This window comes from Pseudonaja textilis, chromosome 10 (assembly GCF_049901715.1).
Source record: "Pseudonaja textilis isolate UNSWEBS1 chromosome 10, rPseTex1.2, whole genome shotgun sequence".
Lineage (NCBI taxonomy): Eukaryota > Metazoa > Chordata > Lepidosauria > Squamata > Elapidae > Pseudonaja > Pseudonaja textilis.
Window position 1 is genome coordinate 13,282,946 of NC_141999.1, and position 20,325 is coordinate 13,303,270.

A 20,325-nucleotide genomic window follows, 5' to 3' on the forward strand; every position below is an offset into this window, starting at 1 on the left:
CAGAGACATTAAAAACCGGAACAATAGTAGCAGCAGTAGTGCTATTTCTATGTGCCCCAAATACTGCATCTTATCCAGGCTACCTTTTACAATTGCATGAGATGCAAAATAGTGGATTTAGATTAAAAAATAAAAAATAATTGGCAACCATGTTTAGAGTGACAACTATGGATAAGGCCAAAAGAAAAATGAAAAAGGAAGAAAGAAATGGGTAAAGGTATTAAATATGCATTTGACAAGACAGATGTTTTTATCTGATTATCCTACAAATCTTCTCTGTGAAATTCTAATGAATACATACTCAGGATCAAAGAAAAGCGTACAGATTACAGTACTGTACCTTTTAAGAACACATCATTTGTTATTTGGCAGGTTTGATTTGACTACAGACACCTTCTCTCTTCCCTTCCCCATATTGTTTTTATATGAAATCTGGGGGGGGGGGGAGGGTGTCAAGTCAACATCAGTCATGCTCTGCTAGTTTTTTCCAAGCATGTATGTAACCAGTTAGTCATGTAAGTGGGCCCTTGCTGCAGCATCAACAAAAGACCTTTATCATAGTATTAAAGTAGGCCAAGAGTTAAAAATACTGGCCTGTCAATATAGAAATAGCTCACACATGTCACTTGTTAACATCAAGTAGAAGATTTGGTGTTAAGACAATAGTAGAGCAGCAACTTCCAGAGTTGTCATCAGACTGAAAAATGCTACTGCTCAGGCCGATTATGGCTGCACCTTTTCCTTCACCATGCAATGCAGGAGCACTAAAACACTCACCTACTCACTAAATACTAAGGCCAAGAACTGATGCTCAACAGGATCTCACGTTTATTATTGAGAAGTGATTAATGGTGAAAGAAAGGCATCACCCATTCCTCATTGGCTTAACAAGAAAACTGAAGAAACATTCACTACACAGTTTACAATATTTTTTTTTCTTCCAAAATTAATTTTCCTGTAAACAAACAAGCTTTTACCACTGTTCTCAGCCTTCAAATCAAATCAAGCCAGACTTAATCTGTAATCCATATAATGCACAAGAACAGAACATTTCTTAGGACTCTTCGTATTTCACTTTTGAGAGAGAGAAAAAATGAACCACCCCTCAGGCATGACCTCGTAGACAAATCCCATTCAAATCTTCTAGGCATAAAAAACCCCTCAAGAATTCTTCATAAAATTCCTGTTCCAGTCCATGGGGAAAAAAACGTTACTCATTCCACTTTCCATGGTGGATGTCCAAAAGAAAGTCACAACTCGGTGTTCCAAGTGCAAATATCAAAAAAATCAGGAGGAAGAGGGGTTCAGGAGGCCAGGAAACCAGGTAAGCGGCAGATTTAAAAATTAGAGGAAAAAATAGGGCATATGCCACTTGCGGATTTTAAAATCCGATAACATAGTAAAAAGACAAACAAAAAAGAAACAAAAACCCCAAAGTATATGGTCTGAAATTACAACCAAAGCCAAAAGAAAGGGGGACAGTTTTCACTTCTACTCTACCTAGAAGGGTTTTTTTGTTTTTTTAAGTCCTATGTCTCTTGTGAAATTTCAGTATTTTTTTTTTCAAACTGTACGTTTATAAGAGTTTGTATGGAGTCAATGAAATAAGTCCTAATTCCTTCTGGTGTAGTCTTTCTTCCTTTTGAAAGATATCCGAGATGCACCATCTGTGTTGCAGTCTCTGTGAAAGGGCCCAACGGTTTATTTGACACGGCCTTGACGTTCCTATAGGAAAGAGAACAGAAGAAAACAGAGATTGTTAGCGGATAGAAGTACTGAAATGGATTACAATGCCAGAAGATTTAAGATAACATTGACATGGCTTTCCATATTCTTAATCTACCATGCTAGTAAAATACCTGCTATTTTCCAATTTTCATATTTAAAACACATAGCTTCTGAAACAAAGTGTATCACTAAAAAAGCTTTTCATTTATGCCTTCTCCCAACATATTCCAATTCTTTGACATCTCATGCAAATAAATGTTATGCATACATTTAACTAAACTTAATCTTTACAGTCATAAGAGTAAAAACTGTCCTATAAACTAGCATACTGCCCCATGATTTTGCTCACAATTACAAATGCCACCTTATAATTTGGAAAAGATAAATAAATGCCTCTTATGTTACTTGCTATCTACATTCCAAGTCATAATATTTAGGCAAGTGATCACTTTTTCATTTTCGGGGAAGATATGTTTGTTCAAATCAATACACTGGTAAGATTCCCCCTCTAAAAGAAGCTATTTTAGGAGAAGAAACTGCCGCTCTAAAAGCAGTCTGTGAATCTGCCTGGTTCCTCTGAAATTTCTTTTTCTTACCAAATTATATTGGCATATTATGCAAGGTAGGGTTTCTCTCTAGAAATTTTAACTTCATAGCTTTTAAGATTCTGTAGGCAGCCTTGGACAAAGTAAATGTTAGCGTCTGCCACGGAACAGTACGGGGAAGAATAATTTGTTTGGGAAGTGATGGAACAGAAAACTTTCTAGTACAGTCAAAAGGCAGCAACTATAATCATATTATTTGGCAATGTTAACTCTGAAAGAGGGCTTAATCTATACTATCTACTGCCTCTGCTCGTCAGAGATACACTTCTGCTCCATTCTTGCTTATTCTGTGGCAAATAACAGAAGGCAGCAAGATCAGCTTCTGTTGACATGTCTGAGAGAGGAAGCCATATTCATGCAATCTAAAAGATCAAGGCTAGTGACACTTGCTAACAAGTTCAAGCAAACCTAGTAGCTATTCAATCATGACCAATCCCTTCTAAGTTATTCAGAACACCATGTCAGTTGGTTATCACACACTGGTATCAAGACAGGGATGAAAGCAATGCAAATACTGTTCTCACATACAGCTGAAAGAACAAAGATAATATCCAGTGTATAGAAGTTTCATTGAATATAGTATCACCTGTTGGCAAAGCTATCTACTTATCTGTTTGGTCAATGCTTTCATAGAAAATATTTTAGCATAAAATTCTGGAGATAGATAAACTGCAAATGCTACAGCAACAGTGAATCACCTGCTATCCACCCCCAAGCTTTGGACTATAATGTTATCAATGACCGATGGCCAGGATGGCTGAAATCTATGGGAATGATAGTATAAACTATATGGTGGACATCTGATTGCTTATCCCTGGCCTAAAGAGTTAAACCACACACAAAAAAACGTATCTAAGAACCACCCAACAATCCATATTTCCTTTACCTTGAGCTGGTAACAGGTGGTTGTACCTGTTTTGAAACCATCTCTAATATATTCTTGCCCCTCCTTTCTCAAAATAGGATCTTAAGATCTGTTTAGACTAGGGATGTCCAACCTTGGCAACTTTAAGATCTGTAGACTTCAACTCCCGGAACTGCTCAGCTAGCATGGGGAATTCTGGGAGTTGACATCTACAGATCTTAAAGTTGCCAAGGCTAGATCTGGTTTTCATCCTGATCTACTTTTCTTAGAGCCAAGTCAACTCTCTCCTAGATGTTTTCCCCCTTTCCATCCTCATTCTCCCTCTTTGGTACTGTACATCCTTTTTGACTAAAAACCTACAGATAGGGATTGCCTTTTATTAGATAAATTGCGCTATTTAACTTTTAAATTTATGGATGAATTTATTTAGAATATTTATATCCTGTACTTCAATCAGAAAGATTCCAAACAGCTTATAAACCAATAAAACTAAAACTTCCAACCAGCAAGTTTAAAGTCTGAAATGACACAACAGAGAAATTAATGAATACTAAAATGACATTTCTTAGTACAAGGATCTTAGTCTGCCAGAGTTCATAGGAATGGCTATGAAAGAGGAAATAAAACCCAATTTACAAAAATAGATAAGCACTTTACTAGTAGAAGTAGAATTCTTTGAATGCAGTTAAATAAATTGCTATCAATGCTCTAACTATATCTTCTTTCTTATTATGTGATAAAGCATTTATTTCACAAGTCATTCTCTGCTTTTCCATGTTTTATTAATATTGTTTGGTGTTTTTATGTATTACAGTTTTAAACATCAATTTATTCCAGGTAAGCTATACTGTACTGAAAAGTGTGAAGGAAAAGCCACACAAATAAAATTAATCCCTACGGTAAAATACTATTTTATGTTTTTCTATTTTTTTTAAAAAAAGACAACTTGGAGTAATGCTTGCTATGCTTCCTTGTTCTAATCTAGCCTTTCTCAACTGGAATTTTGTGAGATTGTGATTCAAACCAAACCAAACCAAACCAAAACACTGTACTCTAAATTTTGTGCACTGCACAATACTATAAACCGCGATACAACTGCCTGCCTGCCACGGTGCTCTTGTTGTAAAACATAGATTGTTAAAGATTAGACATGAATTGTATTATAAATTTTTCATACTATTTTTTCGATTTTTATATAGGGATTCCCCGAGACTTGAAAATTATTTCAAGATTCCTTCAGGGTAAAAAAAGTTCCACCAGCTGCACTTCCCTCCAGCCTTCGCCCAAAACCCCATAACCAGGAGGCTGAAGCAGACCCCGATTTGGAATTTCTGCCCCCCTCTGACCCACACAAAAAGACCCCAAAGGGGGAGACTGTCTTTAACAACACAAACGTTCATTGTATGTATCCAGTCCAGGGGCCGTAGTTTGAGGGCCCCCGATTTAGTGCAATATAAAAAATGCAAGTAATTTTTCTGTGGACCACCAAAATTTTCTCACAGACCACTTTTTTATGGACCACTAGTAGGTGACTGTTGCTTTAGGATCAATGAAAGTGGGCAATTCGCCCAGCGCAAAATAGGATTTAATCTTATTTCATACTTTTGTCTGACTAGTAGAGAGGGGTGATGGCCACATTTTTTAAAAACATAATCTATGTATATTACAATGCTTTATTCCAATTTTTAAGTTTTTGCATTCTGAAAAGAGTTCAACAACACTCCTAGTTCATGTATTGCAGTTCTGGTCACCTGGGGATAAGCGCCTGCTTCTGAGAAATATTTACCAGTCACCACTTAATGCAAGATTACTGGAAAACACACAGAGGAAAAGTAAATGCCATAAAATACAGTGCTAGTGACATAACTTTATGTAGCGTTCTGCGAAAGAAAGCACACAGCTTTCATACTTTTCTAATAACCAGAATTTTGACTTTTATATGAAATGAGTCAGCATGCAGCTGATGGCAAGAAAGTTCAATAATCAGATGAGACACTTTCCCCAACAATTGATTTTTATACACAAACGTGAAATTTGAGAGGCAGCCTCATATTTATTACAAAATGTCCCTCCTCATTTTATTCAACCTTGTTTTAAATACAACATTGTAAATGCAATAACTTGATGAAGTATTATGTTACCAGGCCTGTTCCTGTTAACTATTGTACAAATTCAATTATATAATTTAAATGCGTTTGCAAGTCACAGCACAATACAGCAGTGGCCCCCAACCTTTCTGGCATCATGGATCTGTTTTGGAAGAAAATTTGTCTTCCCAGGGGGAGGGATGGTTTTGTGTGCAATCTAGATCCTGTGCATGTGCAGATGAAACGTTGCTTGCTCACTTGTCTGCTGCCTGTGCAGCCCAGTTCCTAATAGGCCACTGGCCTGTACCAATCCGTGGCCCCGGGGTTAGGGATCCCTGCAGTATAGCATTGTTCTGTTATTTGCAAAATCTTTATATATAAAGTACAGCTAAGATTGGGGCACGGAAAACTTTTTAAGTTTACTGACTTATATCTACGTTCTGACTCTCCACTTCTGATTAAGCACTCACTTTGTCATAAATCCCAGAATGGAACAAACTATAGCTAAGCAAGGAAGTACTGTAAACCGACTGACTGTAAATTATCTGATGAAACTGCTTCACTTTCCACAAGAAAGGCCTTCACGTTTTCTCCAAAACACCCAATTTTAGATGGGTGCAATAACCAATCTAAGGTAGGTAACGTGTCTGTGGAAAATAAGGGAATATCCACCATGCTGTCCTGTACCAAAGAAAAGTGCTTTTCCCTTTTCCAATGTCTATATGAACACAATTCAAAGATAAATTTAAATCTTTACCCACGCCTTTGTGAAAGAATTAAATCTTTCATTTTATTGTATCTGATCTGTTACACTTGCCATCTTTTAGTATTATTTTTTATGTTTTATTGATTGTACTGAAATTTGACTGTTGTGAGCCTCGCTCCCACCCATCATTGAGTCAGGTGCCATACAACTTGAATTTAAGAGTTTTATGCACCATATCTAGTTATTTTTATTATTTGTTTCTATTCTATGTCCTAGTTTTTTGGCCCATTAGACATTAGACCTGTCCTTAAGAGCTATCCTAAAATCTAGAAACACACAGAGCCTTGCAGGTGAGCACAGAGAAGTATATTTTTCTTATTAAGAGCCTTTATATATTGTCCCAATCACGTGACTTTTCTGTGTACCCTTAGCAGCACTCTAGATGCATACAAGTACATCCCAAAACAAACAAGCTTATTTCAGTCAAAGAACAGCTACAAGTTGAAAGCTTAAAGGCATTTTGCCTCATGGCTCTCCTTATTACTGGTACTCCTTACAACAGTTTGTTTAGTGACTGTTCTAAGTTACACGGCACTAAAAAAAGAGACTTGGGACTGTTTTCCACATTTAGGATCATTGCAGCATCCCCAGTCACATGATCAAATTCAGATGCTTGGTAACTGATTCAGTGGCGCAGTGGTTACAGTGCAGGACTGCAGGCTTCTTCTGCTGACTGTTGGCTGCCTGCAATTTGGCAGTTCAAATCTCGCCAGGCTCAAGGTTGACTCGGCCTTCCATCCTTCTGAGGTGGGTAAAATGAGGACCCAAATTGCTGTGGGGGGCAATAGGCTGACTCTGTAAACTGCTTAGAGAGGGGTGTAAAACACTGTGAAGCGTTACATAAGTCTTCAGTGCTGTTGCTAATTCATATTTATGATGGCTGCAGTGTGATAGGGTCATATAATCATCTTTTGCTAAGTTCTGGCAAGCAAAGTAAATGGGGAAGCCTGATTCATTTAACAACCATGCTATCTCACTTAGCAACAGAATTTTGAACTCAATTGTGATTGTAAGTCAGGATTAGTTGTATCTGATTACTTCAATTTATATGGCAAAAGCTGTTACTATATCGGCTGTTAAAAATCTTTGCCCTGGGGAATAAGTACAAGTTTCTATTAAAAAATGAAATTAAAATATCATGAAAAAGCCAATAACACTTTTTTATGTCAACCATATTAAACTACTCCAAAAGGAAAGGATAAAGACTTCCTGTTCTTCATACTTAGCCAGGTAATTATTGTTGACTTCAGTTAATCTGATTTACATTACCTAAGTGTGTTTTCTCCAGAAAGGCAAATGAAAAGCAGACTGCAATCATCAGGCAAATTCTTAAAGCTCACATATGTGCTTTGTTGATGCAGTTCTGAATATTAGGAAAATATATGCAGTACAGCCCTACATAACATTTTACATCTATAATTGATAAGTTGGGAATAAATTATCAGTAGCCATCCTAACACCAGCAGAAGTGCTGGTATACACTAGATTAGACAATTTATTTTTGCCATTAAGCAGCATAAAATATTTTATATAGAAACATTCATAATACTGTAATGCAAATAGAAAAATTACTTTATTTAATGATTGGACAATTTGCAGCATACACTGGAATAAAATTATTCAATTCATTTTAGGGCTGCAGTTTTGGGTTCTTATCAATAAGATGTTACAGTTTCAGGATATTGTTATGCACCCAAAGAGACTTGGACATACCCTTTCTGCAGTACTGGTGTTATAATTTACATAGGAAGAGTTACACAGTAACAAGTAATTATCAAATCAATGAAAGAGTATAACCCGCCTTCAAAAAAAAGATGTACTAGTAGTCAAATTGAAAAACTGAAGCTTCAAATACATAATCTCTTAACGTTATTCTGCAACAGTGAGAACAGCCAGTCTTAGAAAGAGCATTTTATAGCATGAATAGAGAAAGAGCATTTTATAGCATGAATAGAGAAAGAGCATGAAGTCTTTCCCTAAGAGAGAAGAGAATTATATGATGCAGAGCCTGGTTCTCGATAAACACTGCTACAGGACAGAGACAGTAATAAATGCTTCTGTCCAGCAAACTTGAAAGCCAAACCCTACTAGGCTTGGATTCTGATAGGTATGTGTCATCCCAAACTGACATGCTGAAGATCGAATACAAATCCTGTCGTTTTAAGATATCGTGAGAAACAATTCATTTTACAGGGAGTACTGAAACAGCTATGTTGGCTTAGTCGTGTTGTTTGGAAAAGGCCACAGGATACAAATACTTGTTTTTTGAGGACTCTCAATTCCAATTAGAAAAAGCAGCTTCAGGACTTTTTCAGTTTTAATCTTTAAGTATCAAATAACTTAATCAAATACTGTTAAGATTAAAACAAATACTTTTTGGGGGGGGGTGGCCTTCATATTAGTGCTGACTCCCAGACAGGTCCCTGCAATCTCTTGGCAAGATTTTGGAAGTGGTTTGCCAATGTCTCCTTCTTAGGGCTAAGAGTGTGAGACTGGCTCAACAAGATCACCTGTCTGGCTTTGTGCCTAAGGTACGACTAGAATTCAGTGTCTCCTGCTTTCTCACCTGGTGCCTTCGCTACTACACCAAATTTGCTGCCTATTCAAAAATAATCAAGCACATCCAAGTAATATATTTCTGCTGCCCTGCTATTTTTCACACCTGTATTTTCTTTACTTTTAATCTCCATGATGAATTTTAACATTATTTCTGCTTCATCCAGATGCTTTGTTGACATGATTACCTTAAAAATATTATGCCTGTAAGTTTTCACATTTCTCCTGCAAATGATCGTAATTTTTCATTTAGAGGCTATGATTATCTACATTAATCTTTCCATGATACTGCCACACCATAACCACGATGTGACAGCATAAATCCTACCCACTTAAGAAAACACATAGTTTAGTATAAAAATCAAGAGGAGCAAAAAAAAAAAAAGAGAGCATATTTATGATTTTTCAAAACATAGTTATACTAGATAAATCAGCATCTAAGTCAATGGCTTAGATACCAAGAATTATATAGCTCATTCCAATTGCTCAAGGTACAAGGTTTTCTTGTACAACAGTCTCGTGTTAAAGGACATACTTTTTTTTTAAAAAAAGTTTCAGGCGTTGGGAGGGTCACTAATAACTAGAGCAGTGGTTCTCAACCTTTTCTTCATCATGGACCCCCTTTAAATACTTTTTGTGGCCACAGACCACCAAGACTTAACTCAAAATTTAAATCATAACATTTCTTCAGGCCTTTGTGGGGCCCTGTGACCATGCTGCGGGTCCCCACGGATGAGAACACTGAACTAGAATACACCTTTACCAGCTTTGAGGGTACTTCGGTGCTATACTGATTACCAATTCATCAGTTGGTGCCTCAAGAAAAAAAAAAAAGAAATAGCTGCAGAAGGCAAAGCTGATCTTATTCCTGGAGTTAAAAAATTGTGACACCATAAACAAGACGTATCATACCAAGGATATTGATTGAAAAGGATTTCCACCCATAATTCAGTTTACTTAATTCGGTTCACGAACAAACTATAGCATCTCATGGGGAGTGGGGGAAAAGTCTTGCTGTCCCTACATGCTTAAATGTCATGTTCTTCTATACTACACAAACTTACAATTTGGCTAGAGCAGATTCCGGTTCAAATATCACTGCCAAAAGTTATACATACGCTTAATGATAACCTCTGCAAATCTACTTGTGTATCGAGGTTCACAACTTACTCGATCTTATAACATCCAGCCTCCCCTTTATTTCTCTTCCCTGGCTGTTCAACAAGTTACCTTTTTCACATTTTCCTCCTCTTCCTGGCGTTTCTCATAGTGTGAGAAGTCATCAAAGATGGAAGTGGTGTGCTTGTAGGTAGCAATGATTTTCAGCACCTGTTTGGCCTTTTCCAGAGGCACCTCCTGAGTGTCCCTGGAGTTGGTCACTGGTTTATTCTCATTGTTCTCTAGGCGAATGTGCCGCAGTTGGCTGTTGGGAACGTCCTTCACAAAAATCCACCTGACATCAAATCGCCCCTTCCATTTGTCCTGGGACCACACACCAGCACACGTATTGTAGTCCACGGCAGATTTCATTTCTGCCACTCCACAGAAATGACCGCTGCCATTGACACTGAACAGTAAGTAAACAGGACCTTTTCCATTCATGGACCGATAAGCAGCATCCAGTCTCTTATTACCATGCTCTGTACTGCACCAGATGTTATATTTAATGGAACGGTGGATGTCGTCTTCAGAATAACTCTTGATAATGAAGACCCTCCCATGTTTTGGGTTCCAGTCAAAATCCTTTGGGTTGTAGTTGTTGATAGATCTCAACTTCTCCAAGACGGGGTGGGGCTCCAAAGGCGCAGACCCAGAGGTGGTTTGAGACTGTCCTACTGCATTGCCATCAACTCCGTTTTGGCCAAATCCATTTCCACGGTTACGAGGTGCGACCCAACGGGCAGGCTGAGCTGCCTGCTGCTGAACTGGCAACTGAGTTGGTTGAGGTGGCGCAGGTGGCAGAGGTTGTGGCTGTTGTCCTGCTGAAGGCTGCATTGCTGGTGGGCTATTATTCATCTGTTGACCCATTGGCTGGGGAGATATTTGGGTTGGTGGCTGACCAATATTCTGAACTAAAGACTGGGAAGGGTTTTTTGCCACTGGTCCTTTATTATCCCAAGTTCCAATGTCCATATTGTGTTTAATGGGGGGCGGTGGAAGACTTGAGCCTGCAATCCCATTCTTGGTCTTCAGCTTGGGCTGTTGTTTTGCAGGTTTGCTTGCAATATCAGCCCAGGATGTTGGTTTGGGAGGAGCAATAGTAGCTGGGGGCAAGCTATTAGAAGTTCCAATATTACTGGCGATAGACCCACTGCCAACGGCAGAGCCAACAACTTTTGGGACATTGCTTGCTACATCAGTGCTGCCTAGTTTCAAGGCTGCCATTCCTTGGTCTATGGTGTTCATGCCAGGTGCCTTATTCAAGGTGTCATTAGCAAACGCTGACTGTCCATCAATCATAGCTCCACCCAATGAACTTGGTGCATAAGCGTAGTTGCTACTGTATCCTGAACTTTGAGTTGATTGCCCCTGAGAACTGTTATTACCCCAAGCAGAGAAGTCAATCCCACTTGGAAAAAAGTTAAAGCCATGCTGTCCCAGAAATGGTGTGCTGCCAAGGGCCCCTGGCTGTCCAAACATGGCATCGGGGAGAAAATGAGGCTCTCCATTGCTTAGCTGTCCATAAGAAGTCAAATAGGGCATAGGTGGATCACCCCCAGTAGACCAAGCAGCTTCACCCAAGGAGTAGGAAAATCCAATGGATGGGCTGTAGTAATTCGGCATGTAGGAATCTGACATTGCAGTATATGCGTTGTTCTGGAAGAAAAAAAAACAAGAACTAAAGAGTTAGACTGAACAATACGTACTATAGCATGAAAACTAGATGAAACCCACGTGTAGATTATTCTTCCTTGTTACCTTTTCAAGGTCAAATTTTTCTTTATAATACAGGGCTACACAAAAAAGCGAGCTACTGATTTCAGAGCATCAGAGAAAATGAAGCCATCCTACATCTTATCCAAACCTCAAAAAGAAATTCATTCTTGCTACAAAATGCCATTTAATTGGGGGTGTGTGGGTGTATCTTTTAATCTATGTAGTACTTTACTGAGGTATAGGTGGAAGATAAAACACATAGGAAGATCAATTACAAGTAATGCTAGCTTGCTTCCTTTAAAAAAAAACAGCTACTGAAATTTAAATTATTTGTAAATGGACCAAATAATTTAAATATTGTTTATTTAAATGGTTTTAAGAATAAAAGAATTCCACCCATCTCCTTAAAGTAACAATAGAGATGCAAGTTAAAACATCACCTAAGTGAAATCTTGGGCCATGCCTTTACAAGCCAATGAATACACCAAAAAAGATATAGAAAGAATGGTTCACCAATCATATTTCAATACCAAATTTCTTAGCAATAGAATATTGTATCTTCCCAACCAAAACACTGGAAATATCTCATGTATGTTTTGAATGGAATTGTCACCAGATCACTGACTACAGGAAGCTATCACTTCATTCTGCAATTCAATCACTAAAACCTTTAAATTTCTCATTTATGTTAGCTCAATTAAAAATATATAAAAATCAGTGGCAACTCTTCACTATGAACAGCTTCAGATAACAGTATAAGGCAATCTTCTATTTACAGTATTCAAGTGTAGATATAAATAGCATTATATTATAAATAAATATAAGACTTAAGTACTAGAAACAAACCAAACAACTGAATTAAGAGTTAGTCATAATGATTTCTTGATCTTGAAATGCTGAAAGAAATACTATCCTTTAAGGGATCATTTAGGTCTGATTTAAAGACATCTATGCTGATCAGCAACTGTCTAACAATTGTTCTAAAATAATGCTTAGGAGTGACAACACTGAGATTTGTCCCAGTTTCATTCAATCAAATATTTAAGAATGATAACAGAGAAATATAATTCCATAATTTGCTAATTGAACCCCAAACATCAAATGGCCGAATGTAACTCATGTTTAATGTTAGACCAAGGTTTTATTAACATTTACAAATAACTATGCTTCTGAAATGCACTTTAAAAACAAAATAATTTCCTAAAGGTCCAATTGCTTTAATAACATAAAGAGATTAAACAAGCCTATCAGATTTTTAAAGGAATGATTAAACAGAGGGGTAAGACTGAGTATGGTGCTGTACTCACACAAAAAATGTTCTAAAATGTTAATTGAAAGTACCTGAAAATAGATTTTGCCATTAACTGCACAGGTTAAGGATATATCCTGTTGCAGCAAATACATGATAAACTATGTATCTACAACACCCCCCTGCTCACCATTTAAAGGACTTCCTAGAATGACTCAGTCTCATAAAGCTTTCTGATGATTGAAGTAATGACAAAGCTCAAATGCATGAGCATTTTATCAAAATTGGATTAGCATTGCAGGCTATTCCTGCCTATTATTTAACTGGTGATATTCCAATTTACAACAGGAAATTAAAAGGTTAATAAGGTTGCATTCTTTCCTAGTAACAACAACTTGCAGAGATAGTGCTCTGCTGTCACTGCTAGGAACAAACTATGATGAAACAACAACAAATTACAAAAACTACAAATTAATGGTTAGTCAACATGTACATGTCTATATCTCTGTGTGTGTGTGTGTGTGTGTGTACATACAATGACTAAGTCAAGCTACCTTAGGGCCTATCTTTTAAATAGAGCTTACTCTATATAGACTTAAACTTGGGCAGGTTTGCATATACAGGTCTGTTCTTGTTTTTTTAGATATTTGGAAGGAGGGAAGCCTTTCCCATCAACAGCAAGGATATAATTACAAGAGCACAATTGCAAGTTCAACATGTGCACATTTATAATTGACAAATAGCCAAGAAACTGGGTAATAAAATGCTCCTTTTACAGCACAAAAACTGTATGGCTTTGAACAATTATTTGGAAGAGTCTTGGAAGAGTTCAGAAATAACCAATCATACATTATCCAGCTTCCAGAATTAATAAGTTACACAGCAATCCACTGTGTGGGAATTTCTGAAAAAAAAGGTCAATTAGTTCCCTAACCTGACAGTTCTTGGTAACTTTCCATATCATGTTTATGGATCCATTCCTCATACAAAGGCCAGTTTGTTGAAGATTACGTGAAAACCACATTAGATGCCTTAAGTATGTTCACAATACTATATATTTTTCAGTGTAGATCTTGTTGTCAACTTAGCTGATACTTGCAGTAACTGGAATAGAAATAATCAGCAGTGGACAGAAACTAGGTAGTCAGCTGTATAATTCACAGTTCACCCTAGCTCCATGATGGCAAACCTATAGCACGCGTGCCGGAAGTGGCATGCAGAGCCATTTCTGCCGGCCCGCAAGCCATCACCCCAGATTAGGTCCACTGCGCATGTGCCTCCCGCCAGCCAGTGAATTGTTGGGTATCTGCTGCACATGCGCACGAGAGACACACATGCATGTGCAGGTATTGCGCATGCATGCACAGGGGCAAGGGGGTCATGCGTGCATTGCATTATGGGTGCAAGCACACACACACACACACTTTTGGCACGTGAGGATGAAAAGGTTAGCCATCACTGCTCTAGCTCAACGGCCCCCAACCTTTTGGGCATCAGGGGCTGGTTCTGGGAGGGAGGTTTTTCCACAGATCAGTGCCGATACGCGTTATCGGGGGTTGGGGGCCCCTGCCCTAGTTTTCTCCTAAGCTGGAACTTTGTTTTCTGTGAAGTTCCCAGATCAAAAGATTGGTACTATTTCTTCAGTTTAAAGTTGATACCTATCCGTTATGATTTTATAACTTGAAAGTTCATCTACAATTTTGTAGTTATCTTCCTTTCAAGACTTCTCAGAAACTGCACAAAGATATTACACTATTTGCTTAGCTGTGGACTGAAGAACACTTTATAACAAGCATTCTGATGCCTTCCAGCTATGTTCAAACTACAAATCCAATTCTCCAATTGTTGGCCCTGAGCAATGACTGCTGTGCAATATTAGCATGTGACCATGTCACGGGGCACTAGAATCCAGCAGCTTGCAAAAAGTCCTAGGATGCTCTTCCAAATGATGGAATTCTTACTCCCTCAAATCCCTGCAAAAATTTGCACATAAGAAAATATCTGTCATTGTTCTCCTTGTAGTAAACAAAGGAAATGAATTCAGAGCTTACAAATTAGAAGACTGGATCTAACTATACATAGAAATGCTTCTCAACACTTAAACTGCTAAAAGGTTGTTTAGAACAATGATAGGTAGATAAAAAGGATACTTATTTTGACTAAATCTTGACTATTGAAGACTAAAAGACATTTTCATAAAATATTCTTGGCAGCCACACAGGAAAAAATGCCATTATGATTTTGGGGGATATTTTTTCAACTTCCCGGTTTATTTTAGAAGTTACATTTCCTAGCTCTTCTACCCGAACACTAGCAAGACTCATCCCTATTTAGCTTTTGGGAATCAGCCAAGAGCAGCCATGTAAGAGAACATATTCTACATATAGTTTACTAGCTCTCAACCTCTGTGAAATGTTAGGCTTTACTAGATGTATGATCTCAATAGAAGTGGGTTAAGATCCAAAAGCTAATTAAGGTACTTAATTTCAATCATAATCCACAATTCATTTCTATAAATTAACAGTGTTTATTGCACTACAGGGTGAACTATAAACCACCTAGAGATGCCTTTAGAAGAGATGGGCACCGTACAAATTTAATAAACATGCATGGAATAGAGTTGGTCAGCTTATTTTAAATGCACTTACTCAGAAATTCAGACAATTCTGTAGAAAATTATTCCTTAATGTATTAAAGTCCGTCCCACTGAAGAGGCTTACAAGATTTATAAAATGTAAGACATTGCTATAAGCTGCTAGGAAGCATTAACAGCTAATTAGGGAATGAGCTGAGTATAAATTATCAAAGCAGACAAATAAGCTGATTTCTAGATGGCATGAGAAAAAGGGATTGAATAAAAGCAAAAAGCATCATGAAACAAATAAGTACATTTTCTAACACTCACCGGTCTGGCCTGAGGACTCAAGTAAGGTTCAATATCATCATCATTTAAGCTGTCTTTCTGATGCACTGATCCATTTTGCACTAAAAACAAATGTTTTGACAAGGTTACCAATTCCGATATTAATGTTCAATAATTTATACATGAAGAACCCTTTGTCAGAAATTGGACACGTTTAAGATTAGTTATCACTGCTCAAGGATAAGAGTATACATTAACTTCTCATAGTATCCATCTGTTTCATTGGGGATTAATGGTAGGCAGTGGGGTTAAATTAAGTCCTGCAAATATATTGTTGTGGTAAATAATTCCAGTGTATTTTACTAAAAAATACAGTAAACCTGGGAATTGGGTGGGGTACAAATTTAGTAAGTAAAACCATCATGTAATGTGACTACCCCTCCATAAGGATTTGAGATTTGAAGGGAAGCTTTAGCTGACTAACATATGCAGTGGGGGGGGGGAATAGCGCCTATCATCCAATATACATGGAGCTGTCATGTAAAAGGCAATGTCAACACCTCTCTGCTGCACTAAGAGGCAGGATTATCACTAATTAGGTGGAAATTACAGAAAAATCAATAATGTTCACGTTAGATATAGTATATTATGTATGCTCATACTTAAACCATCAAAAGCCACATTATAGGTTAAGTATAATCTGAAAATTCTTCCATCTATGGCACAGATGCTTCCTATGAACAAGAGGTTTGGTTTGCTTTTTTTCAACAACTGAGTAATATTCCTAAGAGGAACTTATTTTTGTTGCTTCTTTCTCTACAAGCAGAAGCTAATCATCTCTCTCAAGGAAGTTGTAGACATCTCTATGCATCTGAGGAAGCTGCAGCTCAAACAAGTTATGTCTTTTAATAAAAGTTGTTAGTTAAAAAAAAGGTGCTACCAGATTCCTGACTCCCCTCCCCCCAAGATTATTACTGCAGATGTAGTACTAAACAAAGGGTCAGACTGAATAACCTCCAAGTTCCCTTCCTTTGTTTGGATTTTAAACTTTTGAATTCATAATAGAGCTTACAAGTACTTCCTTTTCTGACAATCTACATCACATTCACAGGCATTTCAAGAAAAGAGAAAGAAAGCCTGCATGGCTTTCAAGGAGTTTTAATTTTGCTTCTGGAAGCCATAAATTAAGCCCTTGAGGCAGTTGACTATGCGCACTACTCTCACTTCAGCCTTCAAAGGTTACATTTAAAGCTATGCCTACTCATTAAAACAAGGAAAGTTTAAAAAAAAGTAAATATGAAAGATAAGATTAGTTATCTATTGATATCTATTCAGGCCATTCTTTTCCGCCTTTGGTTTAAATACTGCAGATCCAGCTACCTAGGTGCAATAATTTTTTTAAAAGGGTCATTTTTAATCAAAAGCCAGGGTTTGGGTTTTTTTGTTTGCTTTTTAAAAGTCTTCCTGGAAGCAGCCCTCCCCTTTTTGTGTGGGGCTCTTCACACCAAACCATTCCTTATCACCCTTCTGCCAATATGGGTGGGTGGGTGAGTGGCCCAATGGGAGAGAACACACAGAGGAAAAGAGAGGGGAAGAAATTCAACTACCAGAATCAGCCACTGAACCGTTTTGAATGAATGTTTTTTTTTTTTTTCACTCGGGGCTTTTTTAATTGTGACTCAACTTTTTCCTTTTTACAGTAATCGACAAACCTCTCCTTCCTTACCCAGCCCGATAAAAAGGGACCTATTCATAGGCTGCTTTGCCTTTTACGGAGAAGGACACCATTAAACTCTCCTGGACAAGCAAGCCGGCCGTTTTCAGAGTCGCAACCTCTGCGGGCAGTTCAGTGCAAGAGACTGGACGCCTCCGATCCCACATCTTTTGCCCCGGGGGGGGGGGGGTTATTTCTCGCTTTTTAGGGTTAAACGCCCCCGCCCCGCCTTCCTTCCTCCCAAAGAGAGCGAGGGACCCGGGCCCACACATGGCCGAGACAAGGGACACCGTCATAAGCTGGAACTCGGAGTCGCCCACCCTCCACCTCCACCTCCTCCTCCCCCCCCCCGAGGCCCCCTCAGAAAACCGCCGCCCCCTCCCCCGCCCCCCCCACTCCCCCCCCCCACACAGCGCGACTGCGGCTTCCTCACCTTTGGTGCCTTGTCCCTTCGGTCTCTGGAGCGGACACGAGGCGGCGGCCAGAGCGAGGCAGGAAGGGGAAGAGGGAGAGAAGCCATAAGTCATGCGGCGGCAAAGAACAGGCCCGTCCGGGCTAAAGGAGGGGAGAAAGAAGCCGAGCCCCAACCTAGGCCGCTCCGACCTGCCGGCGGGAGACGGAGGAGGAGGAGGGCCAGGCCCGGCGGGGGTTCGTTTGCGGGGGGAGGGTAACGCGAGGTAAGTGGAGGCGCGAGCCTTTCTCCGTCCGTTTGGCCGCCCCCCTTCCTTCCCCCGGCTAGGCCTGAAGCCGGGGCCTTTCCCAGCGTAGCGCCCCTCACGCCTGGGGCGCCGCTCTCTCTCCTACCGCCACACGGCTTACCTGCTCCAGGAGGCTGCTGGCCGACATGGCTCTCCGTTAAGCGGCGGGGTTCCGAGGCGAGCGGCGCGGCGAGGTGTGGGGCGGGAGTGGCGGCAACGGCGGCGGCTTTGTCCGGGGAAGGAGGAGCAGCAGCAGACACACCGCGCGGATCGCTCTCGGCTTCCTGGCGGACTCTGACTGGCTCGCCCCGCCCGCGGCTCCGCCCGCTCGCCTCGCTCTTGCGTCGGCGCTCTAGCCGCTCGACGGCTGCCCGCAGCTCGCGCTCTATGGTGCTCGCCCGCCCGATCGCGCGCGCACTCGGAGGCGGAATGCGGGGGGGGGGAAGAGACGAGGTAGGGGGGCGAATGGGCGGGCGCGGCAAGCAGGATGGCTCGGCTCGTCTCACCAAGCGACGGTCACGCGGCCGAAAGGCGAGAGGAGAGGCGCGCGCGCTCTTAAGGGAGCAGGCGCGAAGCCAGGCGGAAAAAAAAAAGGGACGGGGAGGGGGAAGAGGAAAGAGAGAGAGGCGGTGGCGGCAGCCTGGAGCAGCATTGGTGGGAGAAAAGCACGACGGGTAAAATGGCTGATGGCGCTTGTTTGTAAAAGGGGGTCGGCAGCGCCCCCTTTGGGGAAGTTTGGAAAGGCAGGCAGGGAAATGCCCTGGAGAAAGAAGTGGCGAGCCGTGCGAGCGACTCTTTCCACGTGTACATATTACACGAGTTGTATGAATCTGGTGTGGACGAGGAATCGAGAGTTATTGACCGCGGCGATAAGGACTGTCCCTTTCCGCTGGGCTTGCATCAGTGAACCTTTAATTCCTAACTAGCGTCTCTAAATCATCCCGACCTGAAGGATCCCAAGTGGGGAAGGCAGGGAAAGGGAACGTTGGCCGGGAGTTGAGTTTGACGTTCATGGCAAGCTCAAAGTGTAAGTTGCAGCTTTCTCCTTCCTCTTTTGCTGACTTCAGCGTCGAGCCTACAATCTTGGAATTCTCTGGTGACCCCAGATCCAGGTATAAACCAGGAAGAAACTGATTAAACCAGGAAGAAACTGGCTTGCCTGTTCAGCTTTCTAGATCTGCCAAAGCTGGCTGATGATTAGTTATGCATAATATGCTGAGCCATGATGGGCTTGTTTTGTTTTGTTTTGTCATGTTATGGGTCACCGTGATTTGTAAAATATTGTTGGATTGGTACATGCTTTGTATGGTCTCTTGCTTGAACAGGGGGTTGGACTATAAGGCCTCCCAAGGTCCCTTCCAACTCTGTTATTTCCTTTTATTTTCTCCACAAGTTGCTTGTGATAAACTGGGTTGAGAGTGGGTGCCCTCAAAGTCACCCAGTGTTGCTTGTGACTGATGGCAGACTTGAACCTGGATCTGATCCTACACACCATCACAAATCTCACTGGCAGTTATTTGCTTTAGGTGCGCGATCCTTTTGAGTGCCTGAGTGTATAAAGCTGGTACATGAAAACGTGGACCTATTGAGCTAAGTAGACACATCTTATTATTAAATCCTGTTAGTTTACTACATGTACTGTGCTATGAACAGTGTATTGAAAAGTTATACTTAAATCATCTAAATTGTTTCTGAGTTGTTACACATATCATTTTTAGTAAACAAAACTTTGTTGAGAAAAAAAATGTTTAGTGACCTTTTCTTTGAACTGAAATAGGCTGCTGAGTTTACAGCTCAGCACAGACACTTTTATTAACTGTGATAACTAAAGAATTAATTTGTATTGATAAGAGTATTATATAAGGTAATTGTAATTGTGACTATGAGGTGAATGCACAAAACCGATGGACCAACCGACTTACTGTGTGTACAAAAATATGGGGGAGCTGATACTTTTATGTTTTGTTGTGTTTTGTATGTTAAAAAACAATAAAAAATTAAAAAAAAAAAAGAATAATGGACCAGCTTTGGACAAGTGAAAAGTTCTGGTTCTCAAGGATGATATGCAAATTTCTGCCATTTTTCATCTGCGCAAGGACTGTGATCAGATCCATACACTGTGCTTAACCATATTTTAATCATGCATTGTTAAATAACCCACATTTGGTAGAGTTCAAGCCTTGTATTAAAGCAAAAAGTGATCAAATTTAGCCTCAACACAATGGGTTAAAGATCTTGAGACACTAAATCCTTTTTTTCTTTGCTTTTGATAGTGAAGACTGAAGCTGCAATATGCTGTACCACTTTCTTCAGCTTT

At 39.9% G+C, this 20,325-nt stretch overlaps 1 protein-coding gene across 1 annotated transcript; it reads right to left on the reverse strand.

Annotated features, from left to right (window-relative positions):
- Positions 1-805: 805 nt before the first annotated feature.
- On the reverse strand, positions 806-18,667 carry YTHDF2 (YTH N6-methyladenosine RNA binding protein F2). The gene is made up of 5 exons (XM_026702475.2): positions 18,130-18,667; positions 17,744-17,768; positions 15,639-15,718; positions 9,838-11,424; positions 806-1,725 (listed from the first exon to the last, which is right to left on the reverse strand). Exons 1-5 carry the CDS (start codon positions 18,154-18,156, stop codon positions 1,702-1,704), a joined length of 1,743 nt encoding a protein of 580 aa, XP_026558260.1. The 5' UTR covers positions 18,157-18,667; the 3' UTR covers positions 806-1,701.
- Between the last annotated feature and the right edge of the window lie 1,658 nt (positions 18,668-20,325).